This window comes from Neovison vison, chromosome 2 (assembly GCF_020171115.1).
Source record: "Neovison vison isolate M4711 chromosome 2, ASM_NN_V1, whole genome shotgun sequence".
In the NCBI taxonomy this organism is placed as follows: domain Eukaryota; kingdom Metazoa; phylum Chordata; class Mammalia; order Carnivora; family Mustelidae; genus Neogale; species Neogale vison.
The window spans coordinates 151838478-151863222 of record NC_058092.1 but is presented as its reverse complement, the minus strand read 5'-3'; the positions used below and the strand labels follow the sequence as shown (position 1 = coordinate 151863222).

At 41.6% G+C, this 24745-nt stretch overlaps 1 protein-coding gene across 2 annotated transcripts; it reads right to left on the bottom strand.

Moving 5' to 3' along the window:
* Window positions 1-986: 986 nt before the first annotated feature.
* Window positions 987-21650, bottom strand: RBM34 (RNA binding motif protein 34). Of its 2 annotated transcripts, XM_044239337.1 has the most exons (11): window positions 21526-21650; window positions 21224-21398; window positions 20885-21021; window positions 16497-16728; window positions 15520-15579; window positions 14500-14543; window positions 7753-7836; window positions 7532-7595; window positions 5892-5931; window positions 5550-5668; window positions 987-1329 (listed from the first exon to the last, which is right to left on the bottom strand). In XM_044239337.1, exons 1-11 carry the CDS (start codon window positions 21576-21578, stop codon window positions 1048-1050), a joined length of 1290 nt encoding a protein of 429 aa, XP_044095272.1. In that variant the 5' UTR covers window positions 21579-21650; the 3' UTR covers window positions 987-1047. The 2 variants fall into 2 exon arrangements, 1 of the variants encoding a protein (XP_044095272.1); XR_006383269.1 differs by lacking the exon at window positions 5892-5931 and having other exon boundaries at window positions 1246-1329.
* Window positions 21651-24745: the final 3095 nt, after the last annotated feature.

Below are 24745 nucleotides of genomic sequence, written 5' to 3'. Positions count from 1 at the left end.
TAGAAATCTGCTTGATAGTTTGCCAAGGACTTCAGTAACAACTTTAATTACTGGTTAAAAAGTCAAAGCAACTGGGGTGCTTGGGTGGCTCAGTGGGTTAAAGTCTCTGTCTTCAGCTCAGGTCATGATCCCAGAGTCCTGGGATGGAGTCCTGCATCAGGCTCTCTGCTCAGCAGGGAGCCTGCTTCCCTTTCTCTCTCTGCCTGCCTCTCTGCCTACTTGGATCTCTGCCAAATAAATAAAATCTTAAAAACAAAACAAAAAAAGCAACATTTCTATAATATTCTTGGGTTGGTTTATTACGAGGTTGCTGAAAGAAAATAAAAACCCAGAAGTCCACTTTTCACAAGTTCAAGAGAAAGGGGGAAAAAATTAGTAGCTATTATATAACAGCCCTTAAAACCCTTCTTCTTAGGGACTGGGATTTGTATTTGATCAGTATTTCAACTCTGTCTAGGTCCAGTCAGTATTAAGGTATGTGTGTGTGCTGTGTGTGTGTGTGTGTGTGTGTGTATATATATATATATATTTGCTCATTTTAGTCTCATCCCAAATAATTCTCGAAATAACCATCTGAAATGTTAATTACATACTTCTAACTTAAATTAATATATAACCACTAACTTACACTAGTACATAACCACTAAAATTCTAAGTGTTTACCCTAAGTCTAAAATCTTTAAAACTATACATATATCAGAAAGCAACAGATATAATAAGGACCAGTACTGTCATGTGCAACTTTCCTGTCAGTTAAATATATCCATGTTTGTATTGGTCACAAAGTAAAGTTAAAGCTACTACAACAGATCATCATCAGAAGAATGAGAACACTGCTCTAGTCCATCAACAGAAACACATAATCACTGGTGACTAATCTGCCTACATTTTAAAACAAAGGCTTCAAAGGTGTTATTACGATGTGAACAGACTGAACAGGTTTCCACGTTTCACACGCACCATCCATAAAAAACTCTGAAACTCAATTCATGGTTTTATCACAATTTATTACCAGTACTCAGTAGGAACAAAATAATCTTCAGGTGGTTACTTCTGTTTTTTCTGTTTCTTAGCTTGTCCACTTTTCTTTTGTCCTTTCTTTTTCTTCTTAATAAGAACAGCTTTTTCTCCAATAAACAAACTTTTAGAAGGTCCGACATTTTTTGAAGCAAAATTAAGTCCCTGCTTATTAGGTTTACTGACATTCTTCAAGCCGGGATTTAAATTTGATTTTAATTTTTCTTTATTAACAGAGCGCATGACTCTGAGTTTTCTTCCCATCAGTTCAGAATTATTTAATTTCAGAGCAAGATGAACAGCATCTGTATTCTGCAATAAAAATTAATATATTAATTTCCACTAGAAATTCCTCTGCAAAGGAACTACTAAAATTGTGACCTGAATGGATTAGAACAATTTTCCAGCTTGCCCATGGACTTCTATTTCCATCTCCATGAGAGCTAATCCCCTGGGTTACACCAGCTGTGCTTGAAGTGCTGTTTTCATCATGATCCTCACGAGTCTTCCCCCAGGAAGCACTCAACTGCCTTGTCACAACCTGACAGGCTTCATCTTTCTCATTGTAAAAGGGGAGTTTTGGCCAATGATCTTGGTTACATGCAATGTTTTAAACCACTGAACCCTCCCCGCCCAACCCACAGGCTCTTTCTGCAGAAGCCCCACGGTGTTAGCTGACTTGAGAGAAGGAACAGTCTCTGAGATGTTCAACTAGATGCCTTACAGCCCTCTGTTTAGAGAGTAACAAATTCTATTACTCTTTTATTGTAACATAAAACCACTAAATGCTAACAGTCCTGAATATTCATGAAATTTTTGTTAAGGACTTCACCACCTGTCAAGTAAGAGTAGACAGCAGAGAGACAGTAAGTTTACTCCAACGCAGTCAAGACAGAAACAAAAGGCTATGCCCACCTCTGTCAAAAGCTCTCTGGTAATAAAACACAGCAAGAGTACTAAACATGGCCGCATCTCTTTGATGAGGGAGCAGAAGGCAAGCTGAGGGCAAAGCGCAAGCTGACACCTAGCAACCCAACCCCCATTATCCCAGTAGGATGACTGTGAGATTCCTTAGGTGTTCTTGGTTGCCCTTCAACTAAGGGAACGCAACCCATGGAATGGGAGAAGATATTTGCAAATGACATCTCAGATAAAGGGCTGGTATCCAAGATCTATAAAAATCTTCTCAAACTCAACACCCAAAAACCAAATAATCCAGTTAAGAAATGGGTAGAAGACATGAACAGACACTTCTCCAAAGATAAATGGCTAACAGACACATGAAAAAGTACTCAACATCACCAGTCATCAGGGAAATACAAATCAAAAGCATAATGAAATACCACCTCACACCAGTTAGAATGGCAAAAATTAACAAGATAGAGAACAACAAATGTTGGCAAGGATGTGGAAAAAGGAGAACCCTCTTACACTGTTGGTGGGAATGCAAGCTGGTACAGCTACTCTGGAAAACAGTATGGAGGTTCCACAAGAGGTTAAAAATAGAGCTACCCTATGATCCAGCAACTGCACTACTGGGTATTTACCCCAAAGATACAGATGTAGTGGAAAAAAAAGTGACACATGCACCCCAATGTTCAGAGCAGCAATGTCCACAATAGCCAAACTCTGGAAGGAACAGAGATGCCCTTCAATAGATGAATGGGGGAAAAAAAAAAAATAGATGAATGGATAAGGAAGATGTGGTTAATATACACAATGGAATATTACACAGGCATCAGAAAGGATGAATATCCACCATTTGCATCAATGTGGACAGAACTGAAGAGGGTTAAGCTGAGTGAAATAAGTCAAGCTTGGAAGGACAATTATCATATTTCACTCATACATGGAACATAAGGAATAGCATGGAGGACTACAGGGGAAGGGAGGGAAAACAGAATGGGAAGAAATCAGAGAGGGAGACAAACCATGAGAGACTCTGGGCTCCGAGAAACAATGTGAGGATTACAGGGGGTGGGGTGGGGAATGGGGTAACAGGTCAATGGGCACGTGTTGTGATGAGTACTGGATGTTACACACAAATAATGAATCGTTGAACACTATATCAAAAACTAATGATGTACTATATGCTGGCTAACTGAACATAAAAAAAAAAATAAAAACTAAGGGAAGGGGAAAACAAATGGTTAACTGAGATCACAGGATATGAGTGTCCATCGGTTTATAAATGTCTTAGTCATTCACAAAGAGAAAGCATCCTTATCAACAGCCTAAATTCCAGAGACCCATGGATTCAGTTTCTGGGAGCCCTAACATCACCCTCCCCTCCACAGTGATGTGGGAAACAGAGGCAGAAGGGAATGTAAATAAAATCAAATTTGTTTTTAACCTGCAGCCTACTGACAAATACTTGGACAGGCAGAAGATAACGTTCCTCCAGGGAACTCTCAACTACATTAATGTTAATGCCTCACTAGAGGGAAAAATAAACTTCCTTAGCTTGATAAGTGCCAGGCCTACAGGATCCTGGGAGTCTTCTTTACCATAATAAAGTCCTTTTGGACACCTCCCTTTGTCCTTTCCTCCCCTAACTCCCAAGTATTTAATCAGCTACCTCTCACACTTAAAATGCAGTCCTTTCAGGCTTCCAGTCCCTTGCTTTCATAAAATCATCTTTCTGCGCCAAAGACATCTCAGGAATTCCTTCTTTGCTGTCAGCACTGCATCCCAACACCAACATTCCAAAAACTATGGGGCTCAGGCTTTTCATCTGGACTCCTAGCTTCAGAGCAAACTTGGTGAGTGCTTTCTCTTCTCTTCCTTTACTCTCACTTCAGAGGTTTTAAAGGAGTACAGTCTAACTGGAACACTTCCATTGCTCAGGCAATCCTTTAGCCTGTGGCTACCTTACCAGGAGAAGAAAGCCCACCTTTTGGCTAGAAGTTAGTACCCTGGCAGAAACCTGATGCCTTCTCTTTATTCCTGTCCTCCTACAAAGTTGTCTGTCTTGGGCACGGGACAGCCACCTCAGTGACTAGCACGGCTGCCAATCTTAAGACCGGTGTGAGGTTTCCTCCCCATTGGTCTAAAGTGATCAGGTCCACATCTGTGGTCTAGCAGCTTCTGGCCAGACCACCTCCACCGGGAGCCATAAGAAACCAATACCCGACTGAATTAAAACCCAAATGGGGAGGTTTCCTAGAGAAGCTGGCTCTAAAGACTACGTGTGTTAGAATGTCACTTAGATCATGATCGATGTCAGTCTTTCCTGTTCTGTCACTGTCCTCTACTAACTACTTAAATCATAAAATTGGATAATTTCCCTTTGTAAAATTGGTTTTCTAGTTTTTTCTGTGGGTCAAAAACAGCGGGTTCTTCATGGCCTTCACAGCAAGGCAAACTTGGTCCATACACCAGGCCTAGGATGCATCTGGTCATGTTTTGCGACCGGCCTGCCTTCATGATAAGGCAGGATAGTGATCAATAGTGATTTCCATTTGAGGGACACCTCTGGTAGCTTTGACACCTGGAACCTCTGACACACCCTGTGCGGGCTGCCACCCGGGAGCCAGCTGAGGTAGGGGTCAGGTTTGCAAGTTGAGAAGAGAGAAGTTCTTTATAGATCTTGGATACCAGCCCTTTATCTGGTATCCACCATTTGCATCAACGTGGACAGAACTGAAGAGGGTTAAGCTGAGTGAAATAAGTCAAGCTTGGAAGGACAATTATCATATTTCACTCATACATGGAACATAAGGAATAGCATGGAGGACTACAGGGGAAGGGAGGGAAAACAGAATGGGAAGACAACTGCTTTGTCTTCCACTTGCCTTCTGCTCCCTGATCATCTTGACCTAGTCGATAATAGCCTGTTGGGAATCTACCCTAAAGAAGTAATCAAAATCTGCCAGCAAATATTTGAAGAAAAAAACCAACCACTCCAATTTCATTATTACAGGGAAAAGGAAGAATGCTGCAAATTTCCAACATCAAGGAAAAGACAGTATAAATTATTTTACATCACTCGATGGAACGTACTCACACAATAGAAAACAACACAAAGAAGGTTGCAAAATGTGCTATATGTTCACAGATACAAGTTCAACTATATATAAGACACAGAACCTGAAAGGAAACGTATTAATTTGTGCTTGTAGGGGGAAGAAAAACTTAAGTGCCATCAGGTAGTATGTGTCTTCTAATAATAATAGGCATGAAACACTGGGTAATAGCTAAACATAACCAACTTTGTATAAACACTAAAATTTCCTTCTACCTGCATGAACTGTCAATTCTTGGAAGGAATGTCCTTCCAAGACATTCCTTAATGTCTTAATGTCCAATAGCGAAAACATTTAATAACATTACTATGGAGAAAAAGGGAACTAGCGAGGCTTTTGGAGAGGTGCAACCACAGGAACAATTCTCTATTATGGCAGGTATGAGTTCAGGTTTCTGAAGATGGAATCTGAACGTGACAGTGACCTTTATGTCTGAGTGATGAAAGAGCAGTGACAGTCTGTCCAGCACATTTCAGAGGACAGTGACAATGCACTAGTCTCCCATACCTCAAAGAGCACATAGCCGAACCCTCTGCCGACTCCAGTAACTCGGTCTCTCACAATCCTTACTGCCACAATACTCCCACAGTCCAAAAAGTGTTCCTCAACTGCAGATTCTTCAATTTCTAAAAACAAATTCAACCAAAGTGCAAGTAAGGACAGGATCGCCTTAGAGAAAGCTGGAGATGCTAAATAATATAGCAAATTAATATAATATAGTTAATAGAGCAAGCCCCATGAAAATCAGTCAAGTTAACATTCTATGCTTTTTCAAGTTAGTCTTAAAACATGGTCTACTCTGTTACTTTAATGATAAATGGGTACTTTTACTGGTTTAAACAAACTTACTGTATGGGAGATTCCCCACAAACACTGATCTCTTGTCTCTCTGAAACATAAAGAGGGTTGATAAAAATCACTGGAGCAGAAAATGGAAGTCATCCTAAAATTCACTCTTGCCCTCACCCCACCTATCTGACTGGTCTCCATCTCCTGATTTAACCACACACCAGTCCCGTTTGATTGTTTCTTCCGTCTTCCTGCCTGAAAGTGAGTGAGCCTCGGAGGAAGGAGCTTTCTGTTCACACTTTGCACTGACACGTGGCAGTGCTCACAAAGGGCGTGCTAGACTGGCCAGCTCTCTCCGTGCTGGGCTAGACAGCAAGTATGTTAGGCTTTGCCAGCCATGTGGTCTCTGTTATAACTCTCCCCTCTGCCTGTTACAGCACAGCACATTAACACATAATCTGATGGGTACAGCTGTGTGCTAATAAGACTTTATTTAAATTAACAAAGGCTGGGGGCACCTGGGTGCCTCAGTCGTTAAAGCGTCTGCCTTTAGCTCAGGTCATGATCCCAAGATCCTGGGATCAAGCCCAGCATCAGCATCAGCATCCAGCTTCCTGCTCAGCAGGAAGCCTGCTTCTCCCTCTCCCACTCCCCCTGCTTGTGTTCCCTCTCTCTCTCTGTGTATCTCTCTCCCTCTGTCAAACAAATAACACAGGTGGCAAATGGATCTGGCCCTCAGGATGGGTCAAGGATCAAAGCCAGAGAGGTCTACCAGACCTTGGTCATTTGTCAGCTAGGTCACTGACACCCAACTCTGATTCTGTGCTGAGCTCTTGTAACGCAGCCTTCATTCACTGTGAGAGACCTTTGTAAATTGCAGATCTCCTGCATTTAAACCTGTGGGACTGCTCCTGGACAAAATCCAGACTCCTCAGCATGGTGGATCACAGTCCTCATGATCTGGCCCCTCCTACTTCTCCAGTAGCAACTCTTACTGCCACTTCTCCTCACAATCTACCTGCTATTAACTGTATCAAGCTCTTGCCGTTCCTGAAGCAAATTAAGTTTCGGCCCCCACCACATCTACTGTTTAAAATTTCTTGGGCCTAGGTAACACTGACTCATCTTTCAAGTCTGACAGAGCATCTGTTCTCCTGAAGCCTTCCTTTGTCCCTTCTTGCTGGCACCTCCCCAAGTCAAGCGTCCCATTTCTAAGCTGACAAAGCATCTTGTGTATTTATCATAAAACAGCCCATCTGTTTTTCTTCACCTCTAACTTCTAAAGGACTTCACCTCTGAACTTCTAAAGGACTGAGACTATATATATGCATCAGCCCTGCATGCCTGACACCGGGTAGAGACTCTAAAACAGTTTAAGGAGCAGTTGAACTTTCTTGATCTCAGTACATGAAATAAGGTAATGGCCCGATGGTCTCCAATCCCTTGCAGGCTACCTCTCTCTGATTACTTGATCTGGGGGTAGGGGGAAAGGGAGAACTGTGCTCTCAGAAGCTGTTGACTGAGGTTCCTGTGTCACTCTGGGCCCCAACGCTGTGACCACACAGGGCAAAAGTGTTTCCTTCTCGGCTTCCCTCACACTCACCGCTGATTCCACTCCTCTCTTAGCAAAAGCTCAGAAGAAAGAATTTCTCCCTCTGAGACTCTAGTGAAGTTCTTTAAACAACTCCAGTACCACTTACAGATGAAGTCTCGGATGCAAGGTCAACTCTAATCCGAAATCCATCTGCGATTAGGGCGCCATTTCTGCATTACAAATATGAAGGGGGAAGAGGGCCATTAAAAACGAGCACAACTATGAACTGTAATATTCACTCTCAAGTCAAACCAAAGAATAAAGCATGTGTGCTCAGACATACTCAAACACAATCATTCTGCTTAAATCTCAAAGAAGTGAAATTACCTTTTCAATGCTTTTGTAGCAGCGCTCTCGTCCTTAAACACTACATAAGCATTAATATTTTTCTGATCAGGATGAATTTTACGTCTGCACAACAAAAAAAGACAATATGAAATCTGTTAATCTCAAAGTCACTAAAACAATACGGCTTGTTTCCTACTCACTCTCAATCAACACATATGACAAGAATTCCAGGGGAAGTTTTATATCTTTTAATAAATCTTTGATAACAACTCAAAAAATAACACACAACTTTATACATGTCACCTGTGCCTTATTCGTCACCGATCACTGTGAGAGAGTGAGCAGGCCCCTGTGCCATGCTATAAAGCTAGGAATGAGAATCTTAGATGCAGCTCTGCACCTAACACACATGTAAACAGATGTGATAGCTAACTTGACCTGTCCTTTTTACGGCAAAATGGAAACTACACAAACGTGTTCAGCTTAGAGAAATATTAAAGATCAATATCCTTGCGGCCATTACCCACCCCAAAGCCTCTGTCTGTGACTCCCCTCCTTCAAAGGTAACTACTACCCCAACTCTTACAGAAACCATTTCCTTGTGTGGCTACACAGTTTTACCACTCAAGTATGTATTCCTTTATTTTATTTTGTTGTGTTTTATTTTAGTTATTTATTTATTTATTTTTAAAAGATTTTATTTATTTATTTGACAGAGAAAGAGATCACAAGTAGGCAGAAAGGAAGGCGGGGTGGGGGGGAAAGCAGAGTCCCTGCTGAGCAGAGAGCCCGATGCGGGGCTCGATAACAGTACCCTGAGACCATGACCTGAACCAAAAGGCAGAGGCTTAACCACTGAGCCATCCAGATGCTCCACTTCATTTTATTTTTTTATTTGAGAGAGAATGAGCGAGCAAGAGAAGCAGGGGGAGGGGCAGAAGGAGAGAGGCAGACTCCTCACTGAGTGGGGAGCCTGATGTGGGGCTCGATCCCAGGGCCCAGAGATCATGACCTAAGCCAAATCTAAGAGTCAGACACTCAACCACCTGGGCCACCTAGGCGCCCCTGTGGGGTTCTCCTTTTCTCTCTCTATCTTACTGTTCAACCTATCGAATTTTCCAGCCTGGATTTTGTTGAGTGCAAGCCCACAGTATAGTTCAATGTGTAGCTCTGTCCTCCCTATTTCCTGGCAAACTGGTAGTCAGATCCAGAAGTTTGATGGGACTCAGACTGGACCCCTTTGTCGGTACTGGAGGTAGTGCTATGTTCTTTCAACAGGAAGCACACTGTGACTGGTTTTTACTCTTCTGAAATGACAGCAGCAATAGCTGTTCCGTGCCTACACCCACTAATTCACTAGGTTTGCAGAAAGGTCACATAATTTAGATGTGAACAATCAGCAAAAAGGGCCTAGTAATGATCACTGATTCTCTCTGAAGCCATGGACCTACTGTCTTTGAAGTAGCAAAAATGCTAAAAACAAATGAGTACCATCAAAAGAGTAGTGGGAAATGTCAGGGCATTTCTCCTGACATTCTGTAATAATATGCTACACTGAGAGTTTTACATTGATAAAACCAGCTACGGTTTACTGAATGCTTCATACCGGGTACCATGTTAGACATTTTATGTATTTCATTTAATCTCACATCTCTGACATGGGTGTTACTTTTCTGATATTATGGATAAGAAAGCTGAGACTCAGAGAAGTGCCGTGATCACAAGGCAAGGAGTGGCCAACCTAGGATTTTAAAACAAATCTAGCTGACTCAGAGAGCTCTTCCTTCAGTCCTGTAACACTGGTAACATCCTAATCAGCATGTCCTAGGGCAATCCTCGTGTTGTAATGTTTGCATCCTCCCCAAATTTGTAATGTTGAAATCTATTTAATGCCCAATGTGATGGTAACAGAAGGTGACACCTTTGGGCGTTGCTGAGGTCATGAGGGTGCAGTTCTCATGAACAGGACAAGGGCTCTTAAAAAAAGAGACCCCACAGAGCTCTTAGCCCCTTTTTTATCTTACAGCTTAACATTTTTATCTTACAGCACAAAATGTGAGGCACAGTGAGAAGGCACTGGCTACAAGTCAGGAAGCTGACCCTCACCAGAATGCAACCATGCTGGCATCCGATTCTCTGACCTGCCAGCCTCTGAAACTGGGAGGAGGAAATTTCTTTTGTCTGTAAAGCCTCTCAGTCTGTGCCATTTTGTTATCACAGCCTCCGCGGACTAGGACAAACCCCAAGACAACCTAAATGGAAAATGACTTTAAAACTCTTAATTGTACTGTTACTTCGTGATAAAAGACCCTTTCATAGCACAGGGAATGAAGAGGGCCAAGAATGCAATACTGCTCCTTTCTATGTGGCAAGAACATGTTTTGTATCAAGGCTGATGATTTAAAAACACTAATGACATTTAAAGTTCTACTTCTACCTAGAAGACAGAAAGCCAGGAATAGCATCATTCCCACCCTAACAGTAAGAAGCCAGACATCCTACGACATTGTGACTTTTGTTGAAGTCATCAGAGCTGAAGACAAAGGGAAACCAAGCAGCCTGAAAGCTAAGCAAAGACAGGCCCATCAGAGGAGAGAGGAGGCAGCTCTGGCTCACAGGACAGGTGCCAGACAAGCCAACTGGACCGATTTCAGCTAGGATTTAATAATTGCTAAAGCCTAGTGTGGGCTGGGCCTGAAATGAATCTCTTGGATGCTGCCAACCCAGGGACACACACCCACTAGCAGTCTCTGCTCCACTGACCTCTGCCGGTGTCCCCGGGAATGACTGAGGGCAGGAGAGAGCCCAAAACCACCACGGGGTGTGGGCTGCAGAAGAGAAGAGCCAAGGCTCCCGTGGGAAGGGCACAAAGCCCCACCTCGATTCTCCCTGCGGAGAGGGCGAAGCTGCTGGGGCAGAGACAGCAAACTCTGTTACCCCCAGAGTACCTACCACAGGGCAAAGAATGGGAAATGTTCTCCAGCACGAGACCCACCAAAGGCACAAGTGTGGCTGCCACAGGAGGGAAGGCCAGCTGGGTGTGCACAGATACACAGATATGGTCTGCCTGCATATGAAGCTGAACCAGGACAACAGAGAACCCCGCTACCCCCAACCAGACCACCCAAAACCAGCACTCTCTACATTGGATCTTCAGTAAAATTTAAAACTTTTGCTCTTCAAAAGACACCCTTAGGTAAGTTAACCACAGGCTGGGACAAAATATCCAAAACATATACACATCAGAAAAAGGTCTTACGGGGCGCCTGGGTGGCTCAGTGGGTCAAAGCCTCTGCTTTCGGCTCAGGTCGTGGTCCCAGGGCTCTGGGATCGAGCCCCACATCGGGCTCTCTGCTCAGCAGGGAGTCTGCTTCCCCCTCTCTCTGCCTGCCTCTCTGCCTACTTGTGATCTCTCTCTGTCAAATAAAAAATTAAAAATTTAAAAAAAAAAAAGAAAAAAAGAAAAGAAAAATGTCTTACATCCACAATAAAGAGCTCTATACAAGTCAGGGCACCTGATTTCCCAACAGGTCATGATCTCAGGGTTGTGAGACTGAGCCCTGTACTGGGCTCCACACATGGAGCCTACTTAAGATTCTGTCTCCCTCTCCCTCTACCCATCCCCACTCTCTAAAAAATTAAAATTAAAATTAAAAAAATTAAAAAGACAAGCTGCCAGAAAATGGGTAAAATTTTTGAACTGACACTTCTCCAAAACTAGATACAAACAGCCAATAAGCCCAAGAAAAGACACTCAGTATCTTCAATCATCAGCAAAACAGAAATTGAAACCACATAACAAACCTTCTGAATGGCTAAAATTCAATGACTGACAACAAGTGTTGCTGAGGATGTGAAGCAACTGGAGTTCTCACACAGCTGGTAGAATGTGAAACGATGCGACCACTTTGGATATTAATCTGGCAGCTTCTGAGAAAATCGACATATACCTACCACAAGACCCAGCAATCCCACGCCTCCAGATACTTTAGGAAGAAAAATAATTTGTACACCAATGTTGTTAGAACCTTTATTCATGACAGCCCCAACCTGGAAATAACCTGAATATTCATCAAACTGGTCACTGGATGAACACCTTTTGGCACAGCCACACCATGGAATACTACTGGTCAATTAAAAAGAAAAAAAAAAGAACGAGCCACTGAACAACCAACAGTAGGAGCGAATCTCCAAACCATCATGCTGAGCAAAATAAGTAGGTAAGAGTACCTCCTACATCATGAGTCCACTTACATAAAATTCTAGAAAATGCAAACTAACAACAGAGACAGGGAGGGCGTCAGTGGTTGCTTGGGGATGGGTGGGGGTGATGATACGCAGAATGATGAAGTAGTCAGTATCTTGAGTGTAGCAATCACTTCATGAGCACATACATATGCTTAACCCACAGAATTGTAGATTTTAAACATACGCAGTTTATTGAAGATTAAGTTATATCTTAATGAAGTAGAAACACAGCTAAAAGAATTGACTATATGAAAAGCAAAGTATGTTTTACATGGCAAAAATCCTCCAAGCAAAAAAGCAACGGAAAATATTTGTTAAATCACTAAAGGCTAATTTCCTCAACATTCCACATCAGTGAGAGACAATTCAACAACAAGAAAAATGGGCATATGATAGTAACAATTCAGATAAAAGGACACACAAAAGACTCCTGAATATATGAAAAGATGCCTGCTCATAAGAGAAATGCAAATTACAAGTATCACTTTTCAACTATCACTGAAAAGCTCGAAAACATACATTTGTAAAGGGAATGCACACAGGTTACCAGAAATACAGAAATACACATAGGTTACCAGAAATACACATAGGTTACCATCTCTGAGATAGCAGTCAAAATGACAAATGCAAATACCTTTTTGGCCAAACAATTCCACTACTAGAAGTTTATCCTAGAGATAATTCTCGCATGTACAAAATCACATGCAAACGAGGTTATTCACTCAAGCATTATCTGTAGTGGCCACAAGACCAGAAAAACACCTCAATGCCCACAAGAGGAGAGTTTGTTGACACAAGTTATCATATACCTTACAGAATATAGAGATGCTCTGAAAAATAGGGAAGCAATTTTTACACTGCTAAACTGATCTTCAGTTTACAGTAAGTGGAGAAAAGGAAATGTGGAGTACACATACTGAATACCACTGTGTCAAAAGTTATGTGTGGGGGGAAGAACGTATATGTGTATCAACTTGTAAATGCATAAAATGTCTCTAGGAGGTTATACAAAAAACTAAGAATAACAGCTGCCTGAGGCAGGAAACTGGCATAGGGAAAAGGTCTAGGAGAGAAACTTTTCACTGCATGTGCTTTTTTGTTTGTTTTTCAAAGTAGGCTCTATGCCCAGCATAGAATCCAACACAGTACTTGCACTCACAAGCTTGAGATCAAGAGTCGGACTCTTAATTGAAAGGTTAAGGTGCCATGGAAGTCTATTATTTTTTTTTAATTTTTTTTTTTTAAGATTTTATTTATTTGACAGTTAGAGATTGCAAGTAGGCAGAGAGGCAGGCAGAGAGAGGGAGGGGAAGCAGGCTCCCTGCTGAGCAGAGAGCCCGATGCGAGGCTCGATCCCAGAACCCTGGGATCATGACCCGAGCCGAAGGCAGAGAGGCTTTAACCCACTTAGCCACCCAGGCGCCCCTGGAAGTCTATTATTTAGACTCTCATGGCACCATGAAAGTCTATTATTTAATACAACTATATCTATAGATGTAATCTGACTCTTTTTTTTTTTTTTAAGATTTTTCTTTATTTGACAGATCAGAAGTAGTCAGAGAGGCAGGCAGAGAGAGAGAGGAGGAAGCAGGCTCCCTGCTGAGCAGAGAGCCCGATACAGGGCTCGATCCCAGGACCCTGAGATCATGACCCGAGCTTAAGGCAGCGGCTTAACCCACTGAGCCACCCAGGCGCCCCTATAGATGTAATCTGTATACTTATTAATATATCTATATCTAATACATACAACTCTGCTTGTTAAATCTACTATTTCATGTCCTTAGGAAAAAAACACCAACATTAGGGATTAATAGGAAACCCTGCACAGAACTGAAGGCAAATGAGAAATAAAGGTTGAATACTTTGAACTTACATGTTATAATTCAATTATATTTCAATTTTTAAGATTAATGAGAAATAAAGGAGTAGTAAGGAAACTTGAATGTCTTATCCTTGGCATCAGGTAGATAGAGAGTAGGGGAAAATCCCCTGAGAATATGAATCACAAGCCACAATACCAGCATGGTCCCCAAACCCTCAGAGAGCTTGAAGTAGTCTTGGGCTGGCAGTACCCCTGGGTGACTGACAGACACAAACATTCTCTCTGGGAAAACTTGACCAGCCAACAGCACCTATGGGGCATTCCTGATTTTCAGATACACCCTGCTTCAAAATGTTAAGATATGGGGAAATGTGTGCCTTAGAACTGACAAAATACAGTATTTATGATTTACACTGGAATAGCTAGGCACAAAACTTTCTTATTCTTTTCCAAACACTATGCTCGATTAAATGTCCTTGAAATTTCTCATGGCACATTTTTCTAATAAGTTGTTTTATAATACTTTCTGTCACTCTACCATTTCTATTAAGGCTTAAAGACAAACATTTGAAAAGTTTATATGCTATTACAAATATAAAAAAATGGTCCAGTACAATGTCTTACCCAAATATAAAAATCCTTGAAAACATGATCTCATGTTTAACCAAAATTTAAGAGAGTTTAAAACTATTCCCCTTTTGTAATTATAAACTTACTTTATTGCTGCCAACTTTTTGGTCAAAGTTCCCTCCGCTGGAATCTTTTAAAAGAAAAGAAAAAAAAAAAGAGAGTATTAAGGAAAACTCATCATTTGAAATATTACTTCAAATTAATTGTATTTTAATTCATTGAATTCTAAATATCTTATTCTGATGTGATGTGATTAAAAACATTCAAGAGAACTACTGCATCCTCTCCTAACGTTATATGAACGAGACCTGGTGGCTTAAGACAAAATCTTCCAGTGACAGAGGACCATATTCAGATTTCATTGTCATTAACCCTCCATCTAGATGGAAGTAAACAGAATGTGCCCTCCAACTGTGTCAGATGATTCAAGGAGTCTCTGGTCATGAGGAAGCACTGAAGTTGAAAATGCGTATGAAAAATATAAGGAAAACATTTATAAAGTAAGTTGGAAAAAGGCAACACTTCTAAATTAATATTTTATGATAAATTCTACAGGATTTTAAATATACTGAACTAAATTGGTAAATAATGTAAAGACATACTGTTTCATCCATATGCTAAGAGTTGATATATGCTATATGCCAGCTGGCAAAACAAAACAAAAAAAACACCACCAACATGGTATCTTTAATTGGCCAAATAGGGGAAACCCCCTTTACATTCAAGCTCACTTATCTTCAGTCATACACATTTTCCTTTAGGACTACCTAAGAGTGAAGGAAAAACCTGACCAGGGATTTTCCCTCACAACTTTATGGAAAAGATGGAAATTCAAGTCAACAACTCTGTCAGTGATGTTCTGGAAACAAAAGTCAAATATCCACCCTCCAACAATGGTATCATTTCACTATGTGAACTCACTAAATTATGAAGAGTCCAAGTGTCAATACTATATACTGAGAACACGTCTTCTCTTGGGCTAGATTTGAACCTATTGACTCAAAAGGCTGTGTTTCTCCATCTCACTAATACCAACATGTTAGTAAGTCTGACTTAAATGCAATACATTTTAAGATTTGCAACTTCAAGGTGAGGAAAACACATACCAGAGAACGAAATCGTACAGATTCTATTTGTCCATATTCTCTGAAAAATGACTTCAGCTTCTAAAACAAAAAAGTATACATATACTTTAGTTTACTTTCAGAACATCAAATAAGTGTTATAAAAAGGATTAAGTAATCTGATAATTATCTTATCTGATTTTTTTTTTTTTTAAGATTTTATTTATTTATTTGACAGACAGAGATCACAAGTAGGCAGAGAGAGAGGAGGAAGCAGGCTCCATGCTGAGCAGAGAACCCGATGCGGGGCTCGATCCCAGGACCCTGGGATCATGACCTGAGCTGAAGGCAGAGGCTTTAACCCACTGAGCCACCCAGGTGCCCCCATTATCTGATAATCTTTTACTGCCAGGTTTTATTTTAAGAATATTTCAGGAAAAAATGAGTATTCAGTTGGAAGACAAAAAAACTCTTCTGAAATTTATACATATGCACGTGTATACATATATATATTCATAAAAACACAACTCAAGTAATTGTTACTATGCATAAGGTACACAACACTTTTGTCCTTCAATCTTTACCACATGTAAACTATAAAAGTAAAGTGGTTTATTTTGGGTTTAGTGACCCCCACACAATGGAAGAAACTTAGGATGTATTAATTCATTTATACAACATTCATTGAACCTCTTGCTATGCACTAGGCACAATTTCAGGTTTATATCCTAGTTACATGTAACAGAAGAGACAGCTGGAAGAAAGAAAAAACTAGGATAGAAGGCCACCACAAGTAAGATTTACAAAAGACTGAATCAGGGCAGTGACTATGAAAATGGAAAGGAAAGGGTGTATACTGGAATCAATCCATAGAATGATTAATGTAGTCATTTTAATGAAGTTAAATGTTAGTAATGATTAATTATGCACTTCTTCAATAAAGGAAGAGTATCAATAAAGAGTAAACAAAGTTTGATTAATGTCTCTGAATCTTTACAACATGCAGTTTACACACTTACCTTCTTGTTACATGTGACAGGCAAATTCCCAACAAACACAGTTCTCTCATTCTTTAATCTCTCCTCCTCTTGGTTGATTTCAATTTTCTTCCTTTGATTTACAACTGCGTGATCTACATCATCAAGTACTTTTTTATCTGCTACTTTAATACCAGATTGAGAATTACTCTTTTTTTGTTCCTGTTTTTGATGAATTTCTTCTTCTAAATCAGCACTTGCTAGAGCATTTTCCCTTCACGAGGCAAAAAAAAAAGGGGGGGGGGAGCAAAAAGAAGAAATAAGAGTCATGGAAGTCAGGTATAATATTTGACAAAGCACAAGAATCAGAAATATTTCCCGGGGTGCCTGGGTAGCTCAGTGGGTTAAAGCCTCTACCTTCAGCTCAGATCATGATCTCAGGATCCTGGGATGGAGCCCCGCACTAGGCTCTCTGCTCAGCGGGGAGCCTGCTTCCCTTCCTCTCTCTCTGCCTGCCTCTCTGCCTACTTGTGATCTCCTTCAAATATATAAATAAAATCTTAAAAAAAAAAAAAAAAAAGAAAGAAATTCCCACCTACTTCTGGCTTTCCCAAATATAAATGTATGATTCATAAATATATTTAAATTTAAAAAGCAGCATTATCAAAAAGTAACTGGGATCTTCAGAAAACTCAAGATTAGAAAAAAATCAAGCTCAGTTTTTTAAAGATATGTTAAAACTGCCAGGTAACAGCAGAGCAACCAAACTTCATTTCAACAAAAGTTGGTTCATTTAAAGCTCTTGGGAGATTTAGTTTACGCTCTATGAATGCCTAGTTTCACTCTTGGCTCTAGAACTCTAGGGGAATTGCTGCACTCCTGGGGGGGTCTATAAAGGTTAATATGGGCTGCAAAATACTTTAAAAAAAGCAATCTGGTCAACTCACAACCTAGTCAAACCAGACTTCCTATTTATATTAGTTCTGTAATAACTAAAGAACTACTTGTTAAAAGTACATTCTAAGATGGTGCATGTGGGTAAGTGAGATCTGAGCGTCTCTCCTAACAGAGAACAGGACCAGGATCTTCATTCTTTTTTTTCCTTAAAGATTTTCTTTATTTATTTGACAGAGATTAGAAGTAGGCAGAGAAACAGGCAGAGAAAGAGGAGGAAGCAGGCTCCCTGCCAAGCAGAGAGCCCGATGTGGGACTTGATCCCAGGACCCAGGGATCATGACCTGAGCCGAAGGCAGAGGCTTTAACCCACTGAGCCACCCAGGCACCCCCACTGCTCAGTGCCCCAATCTTCATTTTTTTAAGTTTGTTTTTAGTAATCACTACACCCAGCATAGGGCTCAAACTCACGACCCCCTGAAATCAATAGTCACATGCTCTTCCAACCAAGCCAGCCAGGTGTCCCTGGGGGCTAAACTGGATAAGTGAGATCAGTAAGGAGACAGTTATAATTGAATGTATCTGAGAAGACAGCAGACCAACTAGAGAAAGGAAGAGATTTTTTTTTTTTTTTTTTTTTTTGACAGACAGAGATCACAAGTAGATGGAGAAGCAGGCAGAGAGAGAGAGAGAGGGAAGCAGGCTCCCTGCTGAGCAGAGAGCCCGATGCGGGACTCGATCCCAGGACCCTGAGATCATGACCTGGGCCGAAGGCAGCGGCTTAACCCACTGAGCCACCCAGGCGCCCCAAGAAAGGAAGAGATTTAAATTAAAAGCATCATCAGGACTTAGCAGCTGATTAGATGTGTAGGGAAGACAGAGTATAAGATGACTCCCAAGTCACTGGTTTTGGCAACTGAAAAGTTGGTGGTACCACTCGTGGAGAGAACAGGTCTAATGAAGCATTCTGAACTTGAAGTGCAGCTGACTCTTTAACAATTTGTGTCTGAGTTCCACTTACAACTGCCTTTTTTTCCAATAAATACAGTATAGTTCTATAAATGTATTTTCTCTTCCTTAGGATTTTCTCATTAACACTTTTTCTCGTTTATTTTTTTTTAAGATTTTATTTATTTATTTGACAGAGAGAAATCATAAGTAGGCAAAGAGGAAGGCAGAGAGAGAGAGAGAGAGAGAGAGAGGAGGAAGGAGGCTCCCTGCTGAGCAGAGAGCCCGATGCGGGACTTGATCCCAGGACCCTGAGATCATGACCTGAGCAGAAGGCAGAGGCTTAACCCACTGAGACACCTTGGTGCCCTCTAGTTTACTTTAGTATAAGAATATATACTATATATAACATAAAATATTTGTTTAACAATTGTTTATAGTACTGGTAAGGCTTCTAGTCAACAGTAGGCTCTTAGCAGTTAAGTTCTGGGGGAATCAGAGTTCTATGTGGATTTTTTACGGTGTGGAGGTCGGTGCCCCTAACCATTCCACTGTTCAAAGATCAACTATATATAGTGGAAGATACAGGTGCAAATCCAGCAGGCAAACAGATCAGGAGAGAAGCAAGAACGATGCAGCCATGGGAATAAAAGATATTGCTCAGAATGAATGACAGAGAAAAGGCCAGAGCAGGGGACCAAATGGAATCCTGAGGAAAATCAACACTTACAGGGCAGTCAAAAGAAAAGGTACCCACAATAACACTGAGAAGGAATGGACAAAAAAAGAGAATCAGAAGAGACTGCTATCAAAAAATCTAACAGCTGCAGAAAGAAAAGCAGTCATGTGAAATGCAAGACAGGACTCGAGACAAAGGCTTACTGTCTATTAAATACGGCAACTAGGTCAGGATGGCTCCACTGAGCACTGTTTCAGAAGTCTGATCAGATCATAGAAAAACAAACACAACAAGATGGGATCGGGAGGGAGACAAACCATAAGAGACTCTTAATATCACAAAACAAACTGAGGGTGACTGGGGGAAGGGGGTAGGGAGAGGATGGTGGGCTTATGGACATTGGGGAGGGTATGTGATATGGTGAGTGCTGTGAAGTGTGTAAGCCTGGTGATTCACAGACCTATACCCCTGGGGCTAATAACACATTATATGTTTATAAAAAAATTAAAAATTAAAAATAAACCACAACAAGCAAACAATCAGACTACAAGCTCATGGAAGATAAAACAGATCCAGAAAAGGAAGAGAACACAGGAATCACATTTTTCTGAAAGCTTGACTATGAAGAGAAAGACCAAGGGAATTGTAGGTAGCAAACGAGGAAGCAAGACTATAGACAGGGTTTGGTTTTGTTGGATTTCTCTTTTTAGGATGAGAATCTTGAGCACATTTGTATGGTAGACAGAGAAAAGACACAGGAAAAAGAAGAAAATGCATATACCTGATAGCACAATCCCTAAGGAGGTAGAAGAGGCCTGTGCTATTATACACATCACAGGTTACTGAATTCATCTTGGACAAAGAGGAAGACACCTTTCTCTAAGAGAAAGGGAAAGAAATTAAGGATGTGCATAAAAAGTAGTAGTTAGTAACTGTTAGCAATTAATAGCTCTCTGACTAGGTAACATCACCTGGGGAGAGAGAAACAAGAAATAAGGGGTTTTGGGACGCCTGGGTGGCTCAGGTCATGATCCTGGAGTCCCGGGATCGAGTCCTACATCGGGCTCCCAGCTCCATGGGGAGTCTGCTTTGCTCTCTGACCTTCTCCTCGCTCATGCTCTCTCTCACTGTCTCTCTCTCTCAAATAAATAAATAAAATCTTTAAAAAAAAAAAAAAAGAAATAAGGGGTTTGAAGAGAGTGGCTTCATGAGGAAAGTTACACAGGAATGTTGTGATGTTACTGCAATTTGGATCTTTTCTCTTTTTTAATTATTTTTATTAACATAGAATGTATTATTTGCCCCAGGGGTACAGGTCTGTGAGTCATCAGGTTTACACACTTCACAGCACTCACCATAGCACATGCCCTCCCCTATGTCCATAACCTCACCACCCTCTCTCTCCCTCCCTCCCCCAGGCAACCCACAATTTGTTTCCTGAGATTAAGAGTCTCTTATGGTTTGTCTCCTTCCCGATACGATCTTGTTTCATTTCACTATTTGGATCTTGATCAAATAAACTGTAAAGAAAACTTTTTTAAGCTAATGGCAGAAATCTGATCTCTGACTTAGTAAGTTTAAAAAAATAAAACTCACCTTCTTCACAGCTGAAATATTTAGATTCAGATTACAGATCTCAGATTTGCTTTCACTTAGTGAGGGAGCTATGAACGGGGTAAAGATGAAAAAAAACTGGACAAGTGTGAGTAACAGCTGACGCTGGGTATATGAGGTCCTCCTCATCCTTTTTAAATTTTGGAATGTACATGAAATTTCCCATAATAAAGCTTTTAAGCTTTCTTGGTAAAAATGAGAACTATGAAATGAGGAAAAAATGAGTATCGCAGGTCCAAGAAGCCTAATTCCTCTACCATCTAACTTAACGTCAACTTAAGAAGATTCTACTAACCTGCTGGCCACCCTTTTATCTGCGTCAGAAAGTTTCTTCTTCGCTTTCATGTTGTTTGAAAGTCCTTCCAAGAGTGGTCTCTGAATTCGGGATGTCCTTTCTTCCTCCTCATCCCGTTTCCTTTTCCCGGTGTTCTCCTTTCAAAAATTGAAGTTACGTTTGACCCCTCATCTTTTTCAATCATTTAGGAGTCTTTCTAAATTAGCAAGTTTTCTTTCCCACTGGATGTCCAGCCAAGGAAACGTGACTTCACACAAGGAAACGTGACTTCACCTGCCCCGCCCTGGAAGCCAGACCCAAGAGGCAGACCGCCGCTCCGGAGAGAACGCGGGGACTCACTTTAGGCACCGGCACATACACGGGCTGCAGCGGAGGCTCCGAGGAGCTGAAGAGGGACGCCAGCCGAGCCGCGCGGTCTCTGGAGGGCCGCCGGCCCTGGAACAAGCTGCCGGAGACTTGTCCAACCACATAGTCTCCTGTCAGATTCCCGCCGACGCCGCCGTCCGGGTGGTCCCTAGACACCGACGCCACAAGCTCAGCCGCGCCGCGCCGCGCCCCACCGTTTCAACCCGAAACTGTCTGGGAGCCCGAGCTCCCAAACGCCCACCTTCGCCCAGGCAGCCATGCCACGCGCCACTCACCCTTCCACCGCACCTCCCTTTTTCCTCCGTTTGGACTTCCCTTCCACGGGCATGCTCACCCCAAGGTTTCCTACACACCAGCCGTCGCGGTCGCCCGCGCTCGCACTGCCAGGTCTGGCCACTTCCGCTCCCGGGCCACGCCCCTTCCGCTCCAGGCAGAGTGGGAGCCGGAAACTGCGGCCCTCTGGGGCAGGGCTTCCGGCAGCTGGTTGGATCTCTTCAGGTTTGAGAGAAGCTCTCCTTGGAGTGAAGGAGTCTTCGGGAGTCCTGCGACCTGAAGTATAAATAACCACCAGCCAGGCGGCGAGCGGGACTTCAGGCCAAGCGGACGGAACACACGGTCGAAACCCCCCGAGTCGCTGACGATGGGGGAGAGGGGTTTACCAAGAACGGCGGTTACAGGGATGTCGGCTACGTAACGTTAACGTTTGATGAATCGGCATCAAGCGTTCGTAGGTATTCTTTGCATGGCTCTGGCAATTTTTCTGAAATTTGACACATTTCAAAGTTAAGTTTAAAGCAGTGGAGGCCCCAGCCCTACCCTGCTCTGCCCTATTCTACCAGATCCTTGGCACTCCGAACTCCTGCTATTTTCTCAGCCTAACTTCCAGACTCCTGTCCCTCCAAACCAGCAAATTATATCCTTTTTTGTTATTCCTTCACCCAAAATTATGTATTTACTTATTTTCATCTGCAAAATCCTCTCCATTCTTCAAGGCCCAGCTGAGATCTCACTTATGATAAGTTCTCAGCTATCTGCAATCGATTTTTTCCAGCCCTTCATCAAACCCTCTCTAGATGTCTGGGAATGGGTGTCTTATCCCATTTTGTACCCCTATTTGCTGTACCTAGTGAACATAGGTAAACTGATCTTTAGGTAACAAGATAAATACTAGATTGTAATTAGATAATTGAATCCAGAACTTTGGTGGTTAAATCGGATTGAATTTTGACTCTGAGTATAAACCTGATTTCTGAAAGCTCTTAACAGAAGTCATTGAGAATATAGCTGACCTTACATAGACCACATCATAAAAAGGGTGAAAAAAAATATTCATCTGCTTGGCCATGGTTTTGTTTTCTGAGTCTGAATTAGGTTTCCCCTAATTGTGACCTTTACAGTATTTCACAAACGATGGGACAAATCGAATTGTCCGTTTGCAATTCAAGTATCTCCTTCCATCTATCCTACACAGTCCAATGAAGAAATTCTTTCTCCTTCAGAATGTCTCCCAATCCCATCCCTTCCCTACTCTCTCTAGCATTATTCCAGGAATCATCTTATCCGTAGCACTGCAACCTCATCACATCTGGCCTTTCCTGACCCTTCCTCTCCATTCTTACCTACACATTCCACTTCCAGATGAATTTCCCTTGAACGTTACTTCAAGGTTTGCATCTCCTCTTTGTCACCCTCATATCTATCACAATTCTCATATGCTCATTCATCTCATATGCTCATTCATCACCCACTTTAAACATGTATGCACTGGTTTTCCCTGACCATCCAGTTTAGCACATATTTTATTAGGCCTTACATCTAGTACTTCCATAACTAAACCAGGAAAGTATTCCTCCCGGGTATTACATCTAATATACACAAAACCTATCATGATGTTAGCCAAAAATCCCTGAATAGTAGTTTAAAATTAAGAGAAAGGTGGAGAAATGGATCCAGAAAGAATGAAAGGCAGCACACATTTCTAGAGGACAATAATTAGTGAGGAATAAAGAAGCTTGATTGGAGAGTTAAGAAAAGATCCCCACTGCCATTCAGAACTGGTTTTTAAGTGTTTGGAGGTCACTTCACTCCCTTTTAAGAGTTTAAAATATAAAGTCATTTCAGAGGAAAGAACACACAAGGGGTGCCTGGGTGGCCCAGTCTATTTATGTGACCAACTCTTCATTTCAGTTCAGGTCTTGATCTCAGGGTTGTGAGCTCAAGCCCTTCACTGGGCTCCACACTGGACATGGAGCCTACTTTAAAAAAAAAGGACGAAAACTTTGTAAAAAATGTTAGTGGTTTTATCTGTGCTGCTTCAGCTTCTCCAGTCTTCCCAGGATAAGAAAATTAACAAGATCTCTGTTTATTTCAGTAGGGAAAAAGAAGTTTTGGAAAACACTGCAAAAAAACACCATATCCTTTTAATTTTTTTTTTTTATTTGACAGAGAGAGACCACAAGTAGGCAGAGAGGCAGGCAGGCAGAGAGAGAGGAGGAAGCAGGCTCCCTGCTGAGCAGAGAGCCCGACGTGGGACTCGATCCCAGGACCCCGAGATCATGACCTGAGCTGAAGGCAGCGGCCCAACCCACTGAGCCACCCAGGTGCCCCCATATCCTTTTAATTTTAAGCAGGTTGGTAAAACCTAGTTCAGGAGACCAGATGAAAACTCAAGTCAAATTCTGGTAATACCAAGAAATTCTCAAACTCTCCAGAGGAGCTGGGGAGAAGGGAGAATTGTGAGGAAGGCAGAAAGGCTCAAGAGTATAAACCTCAACTCCAACAAAGTTCAGAATTGGTCCCTTTTAGAGCACTGTTTCTGTAACATACAAAGTAGGTTGTATTTGTGGTTCCTTGAAAAACAAGGTTTCATGACCAGACAAGATTGAAAACAGTAGGGGTAAAGGAAGTTAGCCAGGTGTCTCTTCATAGGCCGCCTCAGTTTTTAATATGCCTCAGTTTTTAATGAATCTCTGTGGGGAAAAAGTGCTATATGTGGCATAGATACTTGACAACTCCCAAAGCATTTCCAGGAACCAGTATTCTAGGACTTCATTTTGGGAGCACTGTTCCAGATTTTAAAACTCATCCCTAAGAAGTTAAGTTTCTGTAAACATAAAAAAAGGGTCATCCCAAAGGTAATTTAAAACTATACATTTGAGCTTTTTAGGCCTTAAAACCTGTTTTAAGAAAGGACTGTCTTCTTGGTGGAAAGTTCATTAAATGGGGCAAAAAACCTAATTACCAATTTTTTTTAAATGGGGAGAAAAGCAGTGGTTCTCAACTCAGATGCATATTAAAGTCACTGGAGACCTTTAAAACAAGTCTCATCCTAGACCAATTCAGTACAACTCCTTGTGGGGCAACAGCTGCCCCGCCCACCACCATAGGCACAGTACAGAGTGCTGACTATTATTTTAACAATGCCCAGATAATTCCAATGTGCAGTGCAGCAGAGTACGCTAAAAGTCAAAGTCCAAAGAAATGACAAGACAGAAA

What these genes read in the sequence shown, in the direction of transcription:
- RBM34 (XM_044239337.1), bottom strand. Translation starts at nt 21,578, where the DNA reads ATGCCCGTGGAAGGGAAGTCCAAACGGAGGAAAAAGGGAGGTGCGGTG. An exon ending in AAGGGAGGTGCGGTGGAAGG is followed by an intron (nt 21,399 to 21,525) that starts GTGAGTGGCGCG and finishes GTCGGTGTCTAG; the next exon opens with GGACCACCCGGACGGCGGCG. An exon ending in TCGGCTATGTGCTCTTTGAG is followed by an intron (nt 1,330 to 5,549) that starts GTATGGGAGACT and finishes TTTTTATTGCAG; the next exon opens with AATACAGATGCTGTTCATCT.